We start from the raw sequence: 15,102 nt of genomic DNA on the forward strand, positions 1-15,102 counted from the left end.
TGTGGGTTTTGGGGTCTTTTTATAAAGGGAAATGGGAGGATGGTACCAGAGGAAGGTAAAGGGAGAACCACAACTGAAGGAGCTTGTCTGGATCTAAAAACCCACATGTACTAAATGAAGTGCACTCAGGTGCTAAACAGTTTTAACTTGGTCTATCTTGTTCTTAATGTAATGTATCTTTTATTGAAAAGAGGATTTATTTTTAACAAGCAAAAGCTGATTTACCTTAAGGACTGAACCAGAGTTGCACAGTCAAATTGGCTGTGAGGAAACCATGTTGTAGGCAGATGTGTAAAGGAGAAAATCTATTGCTTCAGCTAGGAGGTGGGCAGTTAAGGCTGACACATGCTGATAATTCAGACTGGTATACTTAGGTCCCGAGCTCATAAATCTCATCCTAGTCCACAACCTTCAGGGTTAGTGTGGTGTTTCTCTTCCCTAGTCACACCTAGAACCTATGTTGTACATTTGAAAGCAATTTTTTTTTTAGCAGTAAAACAGGCCCAAACCTTTTGTTTCACATATAAATATATATATCGAGAAAAACTGTATGAAAAAACACCAAGGGCATATGACAAAGGTTTTTATCGTCCTCATTGGTCACAAGACAAAATAATGTTTGGCACCTTCAATTGTACAAGCAGTCATATAAGTTATTACACAATTAAAAGTGTGATATGTATTCACTGTTACCCTGTATGTCTTTGTTCTGCTATTTCAATTTACACACTGAAAGGTTTGCAGGCAAAGCAGTAGAAGCTTTAAAGTGTACAGTGCAAACATCAGTCATAGGACCAATTAAAGGAGGTGCTGAAGGCTCACCTACCAATAAAAAGAAAGTATCGACAGGTAAATTTGCTTTGTGGGGAAGAAGAAAAACCAAGAACTGAAGCTGAAACTTTTTTTCCCCCATTTTTACAAAAAAAAAAAAGCAAAAAACGACCTGTGTCGCATTTCAACTTTGCCATAAAACTGCCTTTTATATTTAACATTTATTATTGACCTTTATATTTCATGTTTAACATTTAGATTTAGATCCAAACATTTTGTAAATATTGCTGTAAATGTGATTTTAAAAAAAGCGACTTGAAAAACTTTTTTTAAGGTTTGGAAAAAATTTGGCAAAATGTTGCAGTTATTTTCAGCATTCTCTGTTTAAAAGGTGTAGGCTAATTGTATGTTAGTGTTCCTCTCTCTGTATTAGTAGCCGGTGTGCTCTGCTGGTGTATTCCTAGCATGTTTTTAAGGGTGCATCTGTAGCCTCAGTCGACCTTAAAAACTCAGGTTCAAGTTTTACGCTTGTTTTCTGGATGCATTTCAGCATGAGATAAATCACTATATGTCTACTGGTAGCAAAGCTAAGGTTTAAAAATGACATAAAAACACATATGGGAAAAATTGTGTAATTATAACATTCTTCATGCTTTTGAGTATATGGCATGTGGGATTAAAACACCTGAATGACAGCAGTATTTTTAATTTTTAATTTAACAGCACCTTAAATTTACGAACAAACTTGAGACTAGAGGGTGAAACATCTAGATATTATATTCTGCTTTAGTAAATATTAACCTCATCCACTGATTATTTTCATCTTGCTTTTCCTGCAGCTCTAACAGCATTAATTACAGTATAACAGTATTTGTAATCAGTATGCTGACGGCCATTTTTTAAAAAAGGGCGAGCAATTATTGTTCTAAGGTTTTGGACAGAATCTGCTTCTCTGTGTATGTTAACTGTGTTACTCTTCTAGATGATGCAAATGTTGATTCCTGCAGCGACTGCCAATCATCTGCCAAAAGAAGCAATCATAGACTGCTACATATGTACTGAAAGCAAACAAGTGTTTTTAATATATGATGCATCTAAACATGGATTCAAACCTGCAGGGTCAAATTGCCCACCCAGACTTTTCAGCTGCCCACCTGAACATAGGAGGCCAAATCTGGCCCTGATTCTGCTGCTATTAGTGGGAAATAACACATTTGTAAACATCTGGACAAAAAAATTAAAAAAAGAGTAGAATATGTAAACATATCATCATTTGATAGGCTTACCAAATAAAACTGGCACACCGGCAGTGGACCTGCTTGTGAAAATCAGCTGCTTCCACTTTAAGCAGGACATAAAATAAACCTTCAGAAGTTTCTGGTTTAATATGACAAAACTGACAATTAAAAATTTTAGACTTTATTAATGAAAACACAACTGTAGGAGGTCTCTGTTTCATCTTTCATCTTAGATAATGTACATGGTTTTTAAATAAAATAAGATTTTATTTAAAAAAAAATGATATCTGTAAAAATAAAACAGACCTGGTGATAAAGCAGCTCCATAGCTGACAAATGTAAAGACATTTAGGACACTCAACCCTGTTCTTCCTGTCATTACAGTACGGTAGTGCTATCATATAAAAACTGTTTCATAAAATTTGATGTGAAATGTTATTTCTTCTTCTAGTGTGTAGTGTTTATCTGTATAAGGCACTTTTTAAGAATACTATAAGTCAATGGGAGGCCTTGATGATCCAAGTAAAAAAATCGCACAGTGGAAAGTACAAAAAGACAAAACAAAACACACAAGAAAACCGCACAGACCATATCTGAATTAAATCAAATATAACTGACCCACTATGTTCAAAATTAATCTGGTGTAAAAGGCACATTTTCATCTACATTGTCTAAAAGCAACACTACACATAAACAGCAGGAGGAGCCATTTCATATAAGCTCATAATTCAGCCCTAAAGATAGCTCCAATTTAAAAAAAATATGAACAAATCCTTTTTGAGGTCCCTGAAAAGTAACTTTTCTCTGTAACACATCGGTAAAAACATTTTTAAACAGGAGCTGGAGAAAGGAAGATGTTGAAGAACACAGCAAAGAGAAGGAAGACTATATAGGCCACTATACAAAGCCAGAAACGTGGGTCATGGAGTAGCTTCTGATTGTAAGCACTGAAGAAGATGTAGCCGATGGTCATCCCAGCCACAATTCCTCCAAAATGAGCAACAAAGGACACCTAAGAGGACAGTCAGGTTTTAGATTTAGCCTTTCAGAGTAAATGCAAGTTAGCTGACATAAGTACTGTCGCCCACCCTCACTGAAAAGTGACTCATAAAACTTGCAGGACCAGTTTAACATCCAAAACAAATGATGGGGATGGGGGATGGGGTAATGAATCAGTTGGAAACATAAGCAAGCTTGGGAAGAATGGAGGAAAAAAGGATACTGTTTCACCTTTAGTTTTAAAACTGTGGAGGACAGGGTTCAATACTTCTACAAGAGGATAAAACTGCAGGTTGTGTGGAAAGCTAATAGCCTTCGGTATATGTTGCACAGAGAAGCGTATATTTGCAAGAACAATCAAGTTCCAGTGCATACTACTGAGCCTGTCTGCAGCCACAAGCAAATAATGCTATCACTAAACAATCATGCTGTTGGGGGAGGTTAGCTGGATCTGTCTGTCTGTCTTGAGGCTTCTTCTATGTCCGAAGAGATTTTAAAGGCCATGTTTATTTATGGCTACAGCAGAAGCAAAATCATACCTTTAAACCAGCCTCATCACCGAGAAATCTTCTGTAGAAGGCAAATCCAAAATCTACACCGACTAGAGAAAAGAAAGTTTTAGCTAACACTTCTGAAGGTAATTACCTCAGTTACAAAAACAGGTCAAAACACAGATAGCAGAACCTACCAATGATTACAATGACGAGGATACGAAACACTCCAAGGAGAGGAAGCATCTCTCGGAAATTCTGTGGATTGAAACAACCACCAGGTACAAAGATCAATACTTGGATTCTAAATTAACGCAGGTACTAATTTAGTAAAAAAGGGAATTGCTGATCTGCTCAGGAGTTTCTTCTAAAATCACATTGCAAAACATCAACGCGACACTCCTCGTGGAGCTATTGTGCTTTTCTCTATTTTCAGTCATAAAAAACTGTTACGGTGATGCATGCTCATATTTAACAAAGTTTTAACCAATGAGGTTGGCACATGTACAAATAATCCTTGTGAACCAAAAGCTCAGCTTTTCCTCTAAATGCTCAGTTTCAGATAGTTTGTATGCTGTAAAATTAGAGCAGATAGCTCTAATATTGTCATTTCAGGCAGGCAGCTATGGCTGTTAGCACAGCAGCACCTACAGCATAAACCTTCTGTTTGCAGGGGGCTGACAGTAATAAGAAAGCTAGTTTAAAGAGGCTAAAGATAAAATGGCTTATTTCAGAGAGGTTAATCATTCATATTTAATTTGAGTTAAAGGCCCTGTAACATATATATATATATATAAAAAAAAAAAGACAGATTCTCTGAACTCACCACCACGGCATTCATGAAGTAGCCTCCAATTAGGGCGTAAACACCCCCAGAAGCCCCCACCAAGGCGCTGAAAGGATCAAAGATGGAACTGGCCAAAGACCCTGAGGGAGAAACATCCAAAGCTTTAACACTTGAACAAACACAAACAGGAACAATTGACTTCAGGAAGAGTTTAGCTCTCAGGAAGGGAGGCTTGCAAAGGGAAAGAGACCATGAGGTGCTTTGGCTTGACCTTGCCATTTGCATATGGCTCTGTTCTCCACAAGTTTGTCAAGTCAGCCCAGGAGTAGACATCATGTATCTGATCAGGACCTCATCCTGGACTACTACTGGAATTTTAGACTAAAGGCCTTTACACACCAAGCGCATTGTGAAAAAAACAACACCAACTTCCAAATTTTTTAGATGCAAAATTGTCATGTAATGTAAATGTTGACAGAGTTGGGACCGCATGTGAGGAGGCAGAGAAAGATTTTTTTTAGAGAGCCTATTGACCTGGAGCAGAACCTAGCTGTGTGTCTGTGGTAATTAATTTACTATTTCCATTTCATTGTAGTGTACCGGTGGACGTTTTGAGCTAGGAGTGCACTTTCTGTCCAATGCAGTGGTCTGATTGGTCAGATCTGTTTATTCGCTTGTGAAAATCAGAAAAATCGAACTTGACACGAAAAAATAAGCGCCACAAATTCATCCTGTGAAATTATATGGTCAGTGTGAACAGCCGCATTAGGAATAAATGAGTCTGAGAAATATTTTTAATGCACGAAACATCTGCACAAATGTTATGCGTCCAGTAGGCCTTAATAGCCACTTCTTTAGCACATGACATCAGACTAATAAAAACTGATTATACAAGCTTGACCATGAACATGGTCAAGGTTGCAGAAGCTGAGTGCAGTGCCCAAGTCTGGTGTATCCCCTATCAGAGCCTTGATGGATGATCTTACTGTAATGACAACATCAATGCCAGGAGCCCAGTGGATCCCACAGGGCCTGGAAAAACTCATATCCTGGGCAAGGGTGATTTTAAGTCTACTAAATCCAGGACAATGGTGCTGAAGAGAGGGGAAAATGGTGGACAGCTGCCCAGCATCCCTTGAGGGATGGCCATTAGCACTGGTGGTATGACCGGGCACTAATCCACTCACTGTTTCCTGCAAGGAGCACGTGGAGGAGGCAAATGAAAGGAAATAGTTTCAATACCAGGAGCTGGAGGAGCTCTACAGGAGGAGAGACTGGAAGGCATACTGCAAGACCATTAAAGTGGGGTTCCACTGGTCATTGACTGTGCAAGGTCTAAATGCTACTCAGCATTGCAGGGGCTGTGAAAAAGAAAGTCATCAAGTCCACCATAGAAGTGGCAGAAAGAGCCTCCAGGTGGCTTTGGATTAGGAGGAATGGTCCATGGGCCAGTCCTGCTGGAACACAAGCCAGGGCTTGATCAACCCTGGCTGGGTCACCTGAGTGAGGGTGTATAATGCCGAAAGACCCGAAACACCTGCACATGCCCAGCATACACAAACTATTTTTATGTTTGTCTGTTTTTGATGCGAGAAAGTGACAGAGAGAGAAAGGTGATTCTCACCTGCAAGGACACCACCAATATAAACCATCCCCACTTCAAACCCTTTGTGCACAAGCTCCAGCGGGATGCCCAGTAGCAGCTGCATCAACAGGTTGCCCAAAATGTGCTCCACACTAGAAAATAGGAGATAGGCAATAAGTACTTGACTATGGACGTGCAATATAGCATGGTGAACAAAATAGCATTAACATATTCAGTTCCAACTGGGGTTATTCTGTACATTTACTAAGCAAATTAAAAAAAAACAAAGCGCTATTGTTGTCCTTAATAGGACCATTCATTCTGAAGTATCAAGCCCATTTAATCTAATCTTATTAATAAAACAGCTGTGTGGATGTTACTTAAAGAGGACCAAACACAGTATGTTCCTGCAAGTTGTTCCAGTAAGAACTTATGGGGTTGATTCAGAGCAATCTACAGTGCCTATATTCATGGGCAAAAATGCCAAGGCACCAGCACGCCTTAAGTAATTGTTAATAAATTTGTATGACAGAGTGTCCACAGCAATAAGCCCAATTTGATTTTGTGTACCCAGAACAATCAGTTTATGGTTGGCTTTGGCGTTTTCAGAGGCCTCCAAGGAATATTACCAGCCTTGTGCATTTTTTTTTCTACGTCCTCCAATCCAAAACAACCCATATGACTAGTTCCAAAATGTGCACCCCTGCATGTGTCATGGCAGCATATATATTATATTATTCATACTGAACAATATCTATCACTCCTATATTGTGTAATATCCAATATTCATTCACCAAATGCAATACTCACCATCTTCATTATTATATGTATACACTTACTTTATTTTTTACAATGTATATATTTTTATACACTCTCTTATTTCTGTATTTTTTATACATTTTATTTTCTATATATTTTATACATACTGTTTTATTTTCTGTATATTTTTAGAAGTTCTAATTTATATTTTAGAAAATCTGAGTTTCTGTTACATGGCATTGAACAGGAGTGGCCCTCCAATCTCAGTGTGCATCTTGTATAATGACAATAAAGGCATTCTATTCTATTCTAATGTGGCTGTAGCTCAGGACGTAGAGCAGGTCACCAATGACTCGGAAGGTTTGCGGTTCAATCCCTGGCTGCTCCAGTCTGCATGTCAAAGTATCCTTGAGTAAGATACTGAAGTGCTTGTATGAATGGGTGTAAATGAGGCATGTTTTCAATGCTCAAGTAGAGTAGAAAAGTGCTTTAAAAGAACCAGTCTATTTATTTGATGTTTAAGCTTTTCCTGTGCCATCTAATGCCATTTAGTCCCCATAGATTTTTCAAAAATCAGAGAAAATCCATATCTACATATTTCTTCATTATCTGCCGGAGAAAACCAAACACGTTATTCACGTCCTTTCATGTACAACCACAAGAAGTCGCTTAATTTTATTTTGAAACGCAGGTATTGGTTCTAAAACACGCCTGCACAAACAGTGGGTGAAGTTGTTCATATACCTTTATAGTATCCAGCTTGACTCACCTCTGAGTAACTAATTTTCAAAGGCTACAGCTTCAACTAAAAACACAACATGAAATAATGTAAGACAGCACGCTTCAGACATAACCTGCAATCTCAAAAGTGACAAAAAGTGACAGCTGGATTGAATTAACACCTGTGAGGGCAGCTGTTGGGATTTGTCCACTTTTTTCTTTGTACTGATTACAGCTTCAATCATGTAATTAAAATAGCTAAAAGCTCTTCCCATGCTTACCCAGCGTGGACAAACATGTAGGAGATAAAGCGCCATGCTTCCTGCCTGCAGTCAGGATGGTAGGTTAAAGGGCTCTTCCAAATGCCTTCATCCAGGGTCACCCACTGCTTCTGCGGCTTCCACACAGCGTAGTAGATAAATACTGCCACCTGATCAAGAAAACAGAGTGGATACAAAACATTAGGCATGAAGTATGAGTGACTGAAACGAAAAGATACCAGGGGTGAAGCTAAATCTAAAACAGCTGTGAAAACAACAAAGGAAGGAGGGAATTAGGCATACAGATGCTGAGGTTTGGTTTTTACTGAGACATGCATCCCACCAAGATGACCTCAAAAATCCCCCAGTGTGATCTTGTAGGTTTAAATGCTTGTATCTGTATGAGCATAAAGCCATAGGACATTGAGAAAGTATTCACGAGCATTCAAATTCAGCGACACTGGACATCTGTGGGCTACAAAGAGCGCGCTGTTCATTCCCAGGTTTGAACAGGAAGCATGCAAACATTTGTGATAATCAAGAAAGATGCAACAGGCTTCACACCAGCTCTCACATTATCATAAATCCAACTGGAAAATTGAGTTTAATGAGATATCTTTATTGTATTGCACAATACAATGAAATTTTGTTGGAGCCATGCTCCCCAGGTGCTGTAATAATAAATAATACATGATAGAAATAAGAAATATAAATAAAATAAATAAGAATCTGGCATTTACAGTGAGCAGAGGTAGTATAAATGGCAAAGGTTTATTTACAACTGGATGCAATGTGCTAAAGTGCCGCAGTGACTGTGCAAGGGGATTGTCTATTGGGTTTGATATGGTCAGTGTTCAGTAGTGTGACAGCTCTGGGGTAAAAGCTGTTTTTCAGTCTTCAGGTTTGGGCGTACAGTGTCCTGTAACGCCTGCCGAAGGCAGGGGGGTGAAGAGGCAGTGTCCGGGATGTGTGCTGTCCCTGATTATGGCTGTGGCCCACCTGGTGCAGAGGGTCCTGTATATGCCCTCCAGTCTGGGGAGCTGGGTGCTGGTGATCCTCTCAGCAGTCTTGATGATGCCCTGGAGAGCTTTCCTGTTATCTGCAGTGCAGCCAGAGTACCATACTGAGATACAGTATGTGAGGGCGGACGCGATGGCTGACCTGTAGAAGCTCACCAGCAGCTGGTGTGGGAGTCGCGCTCTCTTCAAGCACCTCAGGAAGTGAAGCCGCTGGAGACCTTTCTTGACCGTCACTGTGGTGTTGACAGTCCAGGTCGTGTCATGGCTGATGTTGACCTCGAGGTACTTGATGCTCTGCGTGGCCTCCACTCTCTCGCCGCTGATGGTGATCAGGCGATGGACGAGGGGCCTCAGTCTCCTGAAGTCCAGGATCAGCTCCTTCGTCTTTGCAGCACTGAGGATCAGGTTGTTCTCTTGGCTCCAGTTCTTCAGGTTATTGATCTCTGTTCTGTAGGCAGCCTCATCACTGGATGCTTGTGTGTAGAGGGAGAAGAGGCAGCTCTCACACAGCCCTGTGGTGCACCAGTGTTCAGGGTGATGCTAGAGGAGACCCGCTCCCCCATGCGCGCAGTCTGTGGTCTGCTGGTGAGGAAGTCCAGGACCCAGCTGCTCAGGTGTGTGTTGAGGCCCAAGAGCTCCAGCTTGGTGGTGAGTTTGTCGGGGGGAGATAGTGTTGAAGGCGGAGATATAATCAATGAATAGAATCTGCACATAGCTATCTCGCTGGTCTAGGTGGGTCAGGGCAGAGTAACACAGTAACACAGCATCCTCAGTCGACCTGTTTGCCCTGTAGACAAGCAGTGCTTCGCTTCCTTGATGCCTTTCCTCAGTTTGGACCCAGCTGTTCTGTAGGCCTCTCCATCACCTGAGCGAAAAAAAAAAAAGCAGCATCTCAGGCCCTCAGCAGACTGAGAATAGCACCATTCATCCATGGCTTATTGGTTGGGGAGCAGGGGCGTGGCGGCCATTGGGAGATTCGGGAGGTTTCCCGAACCGGCCGGTCATCAAAATTTATTTTTACCCAATTAAGCACAGCAGTGCTCACACTGCAGCTGTCGTGGCCACAAGTGCAGGGAGTGATGGTCCGTCGCGAACGTTTCGGTTCTAAGAGCTGGCTCTTTGAAGTGAATGACAGGAACTCTTCACTGAGAGCCGTTTTTCATCAAGTTCCCTTGTTTTAAAATGATGGTTTATTCGTTGTACAATCGGATAAAAGGCCTCTCCAAACCAAGCTCCCAGGCTGAATTTCTACCCCAGCCCGCTGCTGTGTCTGTACTGTCCTCTGTGTGGTCACACTGTCCATGCAGAAGATGATGTATGAGGTGTAGGTGTTAAAAGCAGTTTTATAAACATTCAAAAGATTTTTAAAGGGGCACTGGGGCGGCTCAGAGGCTGAGCAGGCGACCATACGCATGTGTCGTGTGAAAATTCAGCAATCTTTCAATCAAGTGTAGAGTCATCTCTTTCTCATATGGGCTTCAGTCCTTTAGCCTATGTGGCACCATATTATGGATGTTTTATGAGTCTGTGGTGGCCAGTGTTTCTACACTGGTCGGGTTGGGAAAAAACCTGAGGATGGATGCAATAAAGAACGTCAGCTAAGTATGGGGGTGGATACAATGACCACATCAGGCTCCAAATGCAATGCAGTCTGGATAGATTCCCAGGGTAAAATTAACTTTATTTTTTTAATGGCCTGGCAGAAAAAAAAATAGGTTTATTGCCATTTTCTTACTTCATGGTGGATGAATTTCTTTATTTGCACAATCAAAAAAATTCCAACGGTTTCTGAAAGCAGTGACTCTGCGCTTTTCAGCGGTATTAACGGTAATCCCACAGCGCGGTGTCACAGCATTCCCGGGAGGATGAAGCTTGGTTGATGTAAGCAAGAATGAACAAGTGTGACAGAACGCTGCAGAATTTTATCAGACAATCGGGTGGTTTTTTTTAACCATGTCTTTTTTTTTTTTTTTTTAATTGTGTTTTGTTTTTGCTGTTGTTCATAATTTATTGATATACAGAATTAAAGTAAGCTATCTGGTGGTTTTCAGAGGCGGTCTGCATGAATTAGTCTGCACGGGAGAATGACAGGTAAGCAGTGAGATTTAAAGTACACACAGTAGAGGCTGATTGGCTTGAAGAAGGTGGGCAGAAAGATGATTGGACTAGAATAATGAAAATACTTGATACCCTCTTCAAAGGGCTTGGTTGAACATGCCAGCAGCTGCAGTATACTTGGTGATGCAATCTGAGTCTGCAGTCAAAACTTCATTCAAACATCTGAAGTCTTCAGATTGATGGGTTATGCAGTTATCATTTGTGTAGATTCATTTCCTGTATTCAGTGGACAGCAAATTGTTTGCATATATGTTGAGGATAGGAGATAGTACCGATCCCTGCGGTAAGTCAGTGACTTGTTTTCTCCAGGAGCTGCATATGTTATCCATGGGCACCCAGAAATGTGGACACAATCTGAACTGTCCACCTAGGGAGCACCAGTGAGATCTTTGTTAACAGGCCTTTGTGCCACACAGTGTCACAGACAGCTGTTAAATCCAGGAAGATCCATTTTCAGTATGAGTGGTCTTGAGTGCTTCTGGTCTTTCTGAATCCTGAAACGTCCAGAATGACATCGATGGCTGAGCTGATGCAGCAGACAATGATCCTTTCATAGATGTTAAAGGTCACAGACAGCAGGGATATAGAATGGTAGCTTGTGGCAGAAAAAGTGTCTTTTCCTGGTTTTAGTATTGCGATGACTTTCGCTTTCCTTCATTGTTTCGCAATGTTCCGTTTGGCAAAGCGCACCAGGAACTTTGAAAGCCGGTTGAGTGCTGCTGGGCCCGAGTTCTTTATAAATCCTGAGAACATATTGCCATATCCGGCTGCTTTTCCATGCAGGGCTGTAGATAACTCTTCTATGGAACTGTTCATTTAACTGTAACTGTTTCATTTAACACAGTACAGCAAACTAAACTGTTTATCCTGCACCAAACTGCAGTATTTTCATGCAACCTTTGAATAATATAAAGTTAGTGTACCTGCAGGGTGTTTCACAATATGAAAAAAAGCATAACTTCACACCATATACTGTACAGATTCAATATCTGATCATTTTTTTTACTTTCATGTAAGCTTTAAATTTCCAGTTTATCAAACGTCAGTGAGCAGTCCTTACCTTTTAAATCTAACCTCTCTTCTTCCTCTCCTGTCCTCTTTCTTACATCTTTCTCCATCTCTCACTGGGATATACACAGTGAGATATACACACACCTTTAGCTAGGAGACACACTGAATGACAAACTGCACACAAACAGTTTGTGTGTTTGCCCATATTTGTTGGGCTGATAGACAAGTTGCACTTGAAATTGCCCGCCACTCATACCTCCCTTTATCCCTCTTCTGTAGTGCTAGCTAGATGCTGAAGTACCGCGGCCACATTCTTCCCACCTCTGATAGACTCATTGGCTTTCTGTGTGCACACTCATGAAAAGCTTTTCCCACCAGTGACTATCAGCTGTACCCAGTCTAAGCTGAAGCTATTACTGTTTTTACTGACTGATGCACTTGATGAGTCAGGGCATTCAGAGGAGGGCATGCAGATGCCAAAAGACACAGAAAGAAAGAAATAAGTGCACATTTCTGCTATCTGCTATACCTATTACAATTACCCTAAATGTATTTAACACTAATTGTACGCATACTGACTATCTTGGTACCTATTCAGTATCTGTGTCATGTATATGCAGAGCTACCTCTGCAATACTGATGAGGATGATGAAGATGGGGGGCGGACAGCAGTTGGCACGTTCCATGTACTTGTCGCGCATGTCTTCTGGGAGCATCCATCTGGAGACATGATGATGGAACTTCTCATGGAACCCCATCTTCCTGGCGCCATCCGGTTGCTCCTCTTCACGCCTCACCCGCCTCCCATCCCTGTCCACAGGAAATGGCTCCTTCTGCTCCTCCACGTCAATGTCCTCCATCACTGCTCCAGCCCTGAGTTTAACAGTAAAGTTTAAATTAGTGACTGACAGAGAGAGAGGAAAACATTATGAGTCTCATTGGCCATAATTGGTGTGTGTGTTCATGTGTATGTGTTTGCGTGTCTGCATGTTTTAATGTGCTAGTGAATGAACATGTGGTTGTGAGCAATTGGTGGCTGTAATGAAGAAAAGCGAGCATAACGGCATTCTCAGGCCTGGGGTTTGCCCTGTACTTTGATGCAACATTTCCTGCTGCAGAAAACAGATGTTCTGATGGTGTAGATGTTAATAATTATTCAGCTCTAGGTCAGTGGCACAGAGTTTTAGTGGCCCCATGTATATTTTTACTGGACTACCAAAAAAAGAAAGAAAAGAAAAGAAAAAAAGCCTTTATTTTTATATTTGAGTACAGTGAACTCACTGTCATGTTCAAGAAAGCACCTCGAGATGATGTGAGCTTTGTGACAGAGTACTTTATCCTGCTGAAAGTAGCCATCAGAAGATGGGTACACTGTGGTCAGAAAGGGAAGGACATGGTCAGTCACAATACTCAGGTAGGCTGTGGCATGAATTTTGGTGAACTGTAGCTTCAGCTTCCTCTTCTTAGCTGACAGGAGTGGGATCCGGTGTGGTCTTCTGCTGCCGCAGCACATCTGCTTCAAGGTTCCATATGCTGTGCATTCAGAGATGCTCTTCTGCATACCGTGGCTATACTGAGTGGATGCTTGAGTTACTGTTGGCTTCTTATCAGCTTGAAGCAGTCTGGCCATTCTCCTCTGACCTCAACAACCATGCCACATTCAAAGTCACGTAATCCCCGTTTTTCCTCATTCTGATGTTCACTTTAAACTTCAGCAGGCTGACTTGCCCATGCCTAAATACACTGAGCTGCTACTATGTAAATGGCTGATTAAATATTTGCATTAATAAGCAGCTGAACTGATAAAGTGTCCAGCGAGTGTGTCTTAAAGAGGTTGTTTAATTTATTAGATATTTAATTTGCTGACTTGATTAAAACACATTTCTTTGCATTGTTAATTTATGGATTACAAATTTCAGGCTTCTTTCGTTTTAATTTAGATGTAGAAGTGGGTTTTGTTGTTTCACTTTAGTTTTTAATTGTGGAGAAATGTTTAGGTTGAGCTTTAGTCGTTGTTTTCTTACAGAAAAAAAAGTGTTTTTAGAGGACAAGACTTAACAGGCTTAGAAAACGGAACAAAAACAAACAGCGTTTTGTGAGTACAGCTGACTCACAGTCATGTCCCAGTCTGCATAAACACAGTATTCACCCAAAGCCTCCGCAGGCTTGGGCGCACAAATCTGACTAAAGGAATCTTTTTACTGAATTGAATGATTTTTTTTTTTTTTTCGTATCTATATAATATTGCTTACTACAGATGACTGATGCTGGGGGTAGTCTGTAATCCTGTATTTGAACTATAATGAAATACACTGAAAACTACTCTAAACATTAAAGTTTTTAAGACTTTTAAGACTACAAGTTGAGATTCTACTTATGATTTTTTTTTTTTTTTTTAATTGGCGTTTCTTCCTGTGTTGCTTCATTGTTTTGATGTATAAACAAATTTGGCCTACCTCACAGCACAGTGATACTGGGAGCGTTTCCTGTTTTCTGGGCGTCGCAAATGATCTTTCTGATTTTGAGGACTTGAGTGATTGTAGGCGACAAACAGCTGCCATTAGGAGAATCTGGATAACGTTCATGCTGCCTTGTAGTTTAGGCGCTTAAACATAAGCAAACACCATGAACTCTGTCCGACTCACCTTAAACAGGAAGTGCAGATGGCTCCAAGCGGGTCCCAAACCGAAAAAAAAAAGGTCGACTTCTCTAAACTAAATCAAACGACTCAGTCCTGAATGAAATAGCTTAATAGGTGTGCTGTGCTAGAGTTAAACACAGTACCGTACAATTTTTTTTTTTTTTTTAAATCATAGTCCCTTTATGCTTTCAGGCGACCCGCGGAGCTCCCTTCTTCAGACGGACGGTCCCTGAGTGACTGGAAGGAAAAAAAAATGAAACCACTTGGAGATAATTATAGGCCTTTCATTGCTTTTTCCTGCAGGAAATTTACTTCCTCAAACCACCGACGCTCCCCTCCTTCCTCCCGAGAACAGCTACAGCACAGCCGTTTTTCAAACCGTCTGGGAACGCCGATGTTTCCAAACCGCGCACCGTAAACAGCTTACCTGTTTCCTCGTGCCACACCTGTCGGTCAGTGACGTCACAAACACAGCAGCGTCTCGTTCCAAGGAGCAGCGGATCAACCCCACCGCTACCACTATACCCCCCACCTCAGAATCCACCCTCACACAGCCCGAAACATACACTTGATCAGAATGTGGCTCATATTCAAATTAGCGTCCACTTCAGTAAACTGCACACAAGTCAAAGTCCCCGCTTTAATATTGGGGTTGTAGTTCCCCATACGTACCACAGGGGGGCGGCAGAGCACGGAATTAAGA

The 15,102-nt window shown here is 41.2% G+C and overlaps 1 protein-coding gene across 1 annotated transcript; it reads right to left on the reverse strand.

Moving 5' to 3' along the window:
• Positions 1-958: 958 nt before the first annotated feature.
• On the reverse strand, positions 959-15,003 carry rhbdl2 (rhomboid, veinlet-like 2 (Drosophila)). Its single transcript, XM_030748970.1, has 9 exons — positions 14,827-15,003; positions 14,404-14,636; positions 12,385-12,631; positions 7,632-7,780; positions 5,911-6,023; positions 4,326-4,426; positions 3,697-3,757; positions 3,548-3,609; positions 959-3,021 (listed from the first exon to the last, which is right to left on the reverse strand). The coding sequence occupies exons 3-9, from the start codon at positions 12,616-12,618 to the stop codon at positions 2,839-2,841; spliced, it is 903 nt and encodes a 300-aa protein (XP_030604830.1). The 5' UTR covers positions 12,619-12,631; positions 14,404-14,636; positions 14,827-15,003; the 3' UTR covers positions 959-2,838.
• Between the last annotated feature and the right edge of the window lie 99 nt (positions 15,004-15,102).

The sequence above is a fragment of the Archocentrus centrarchus genome, chromosome 16, assembly GCF_007364275.1.
Source record: "Archocentrus centrarchus isolate MPI-CPG fArcCen1 chromosome 16, fArcCen1, whole genome shotgun sequence".
NCBI lineage: Eukaryota > Metazoa > Chordata > Actinopteri > Cichliformes > Cichlidae > Archocentrus > Archocentrus centrarchus.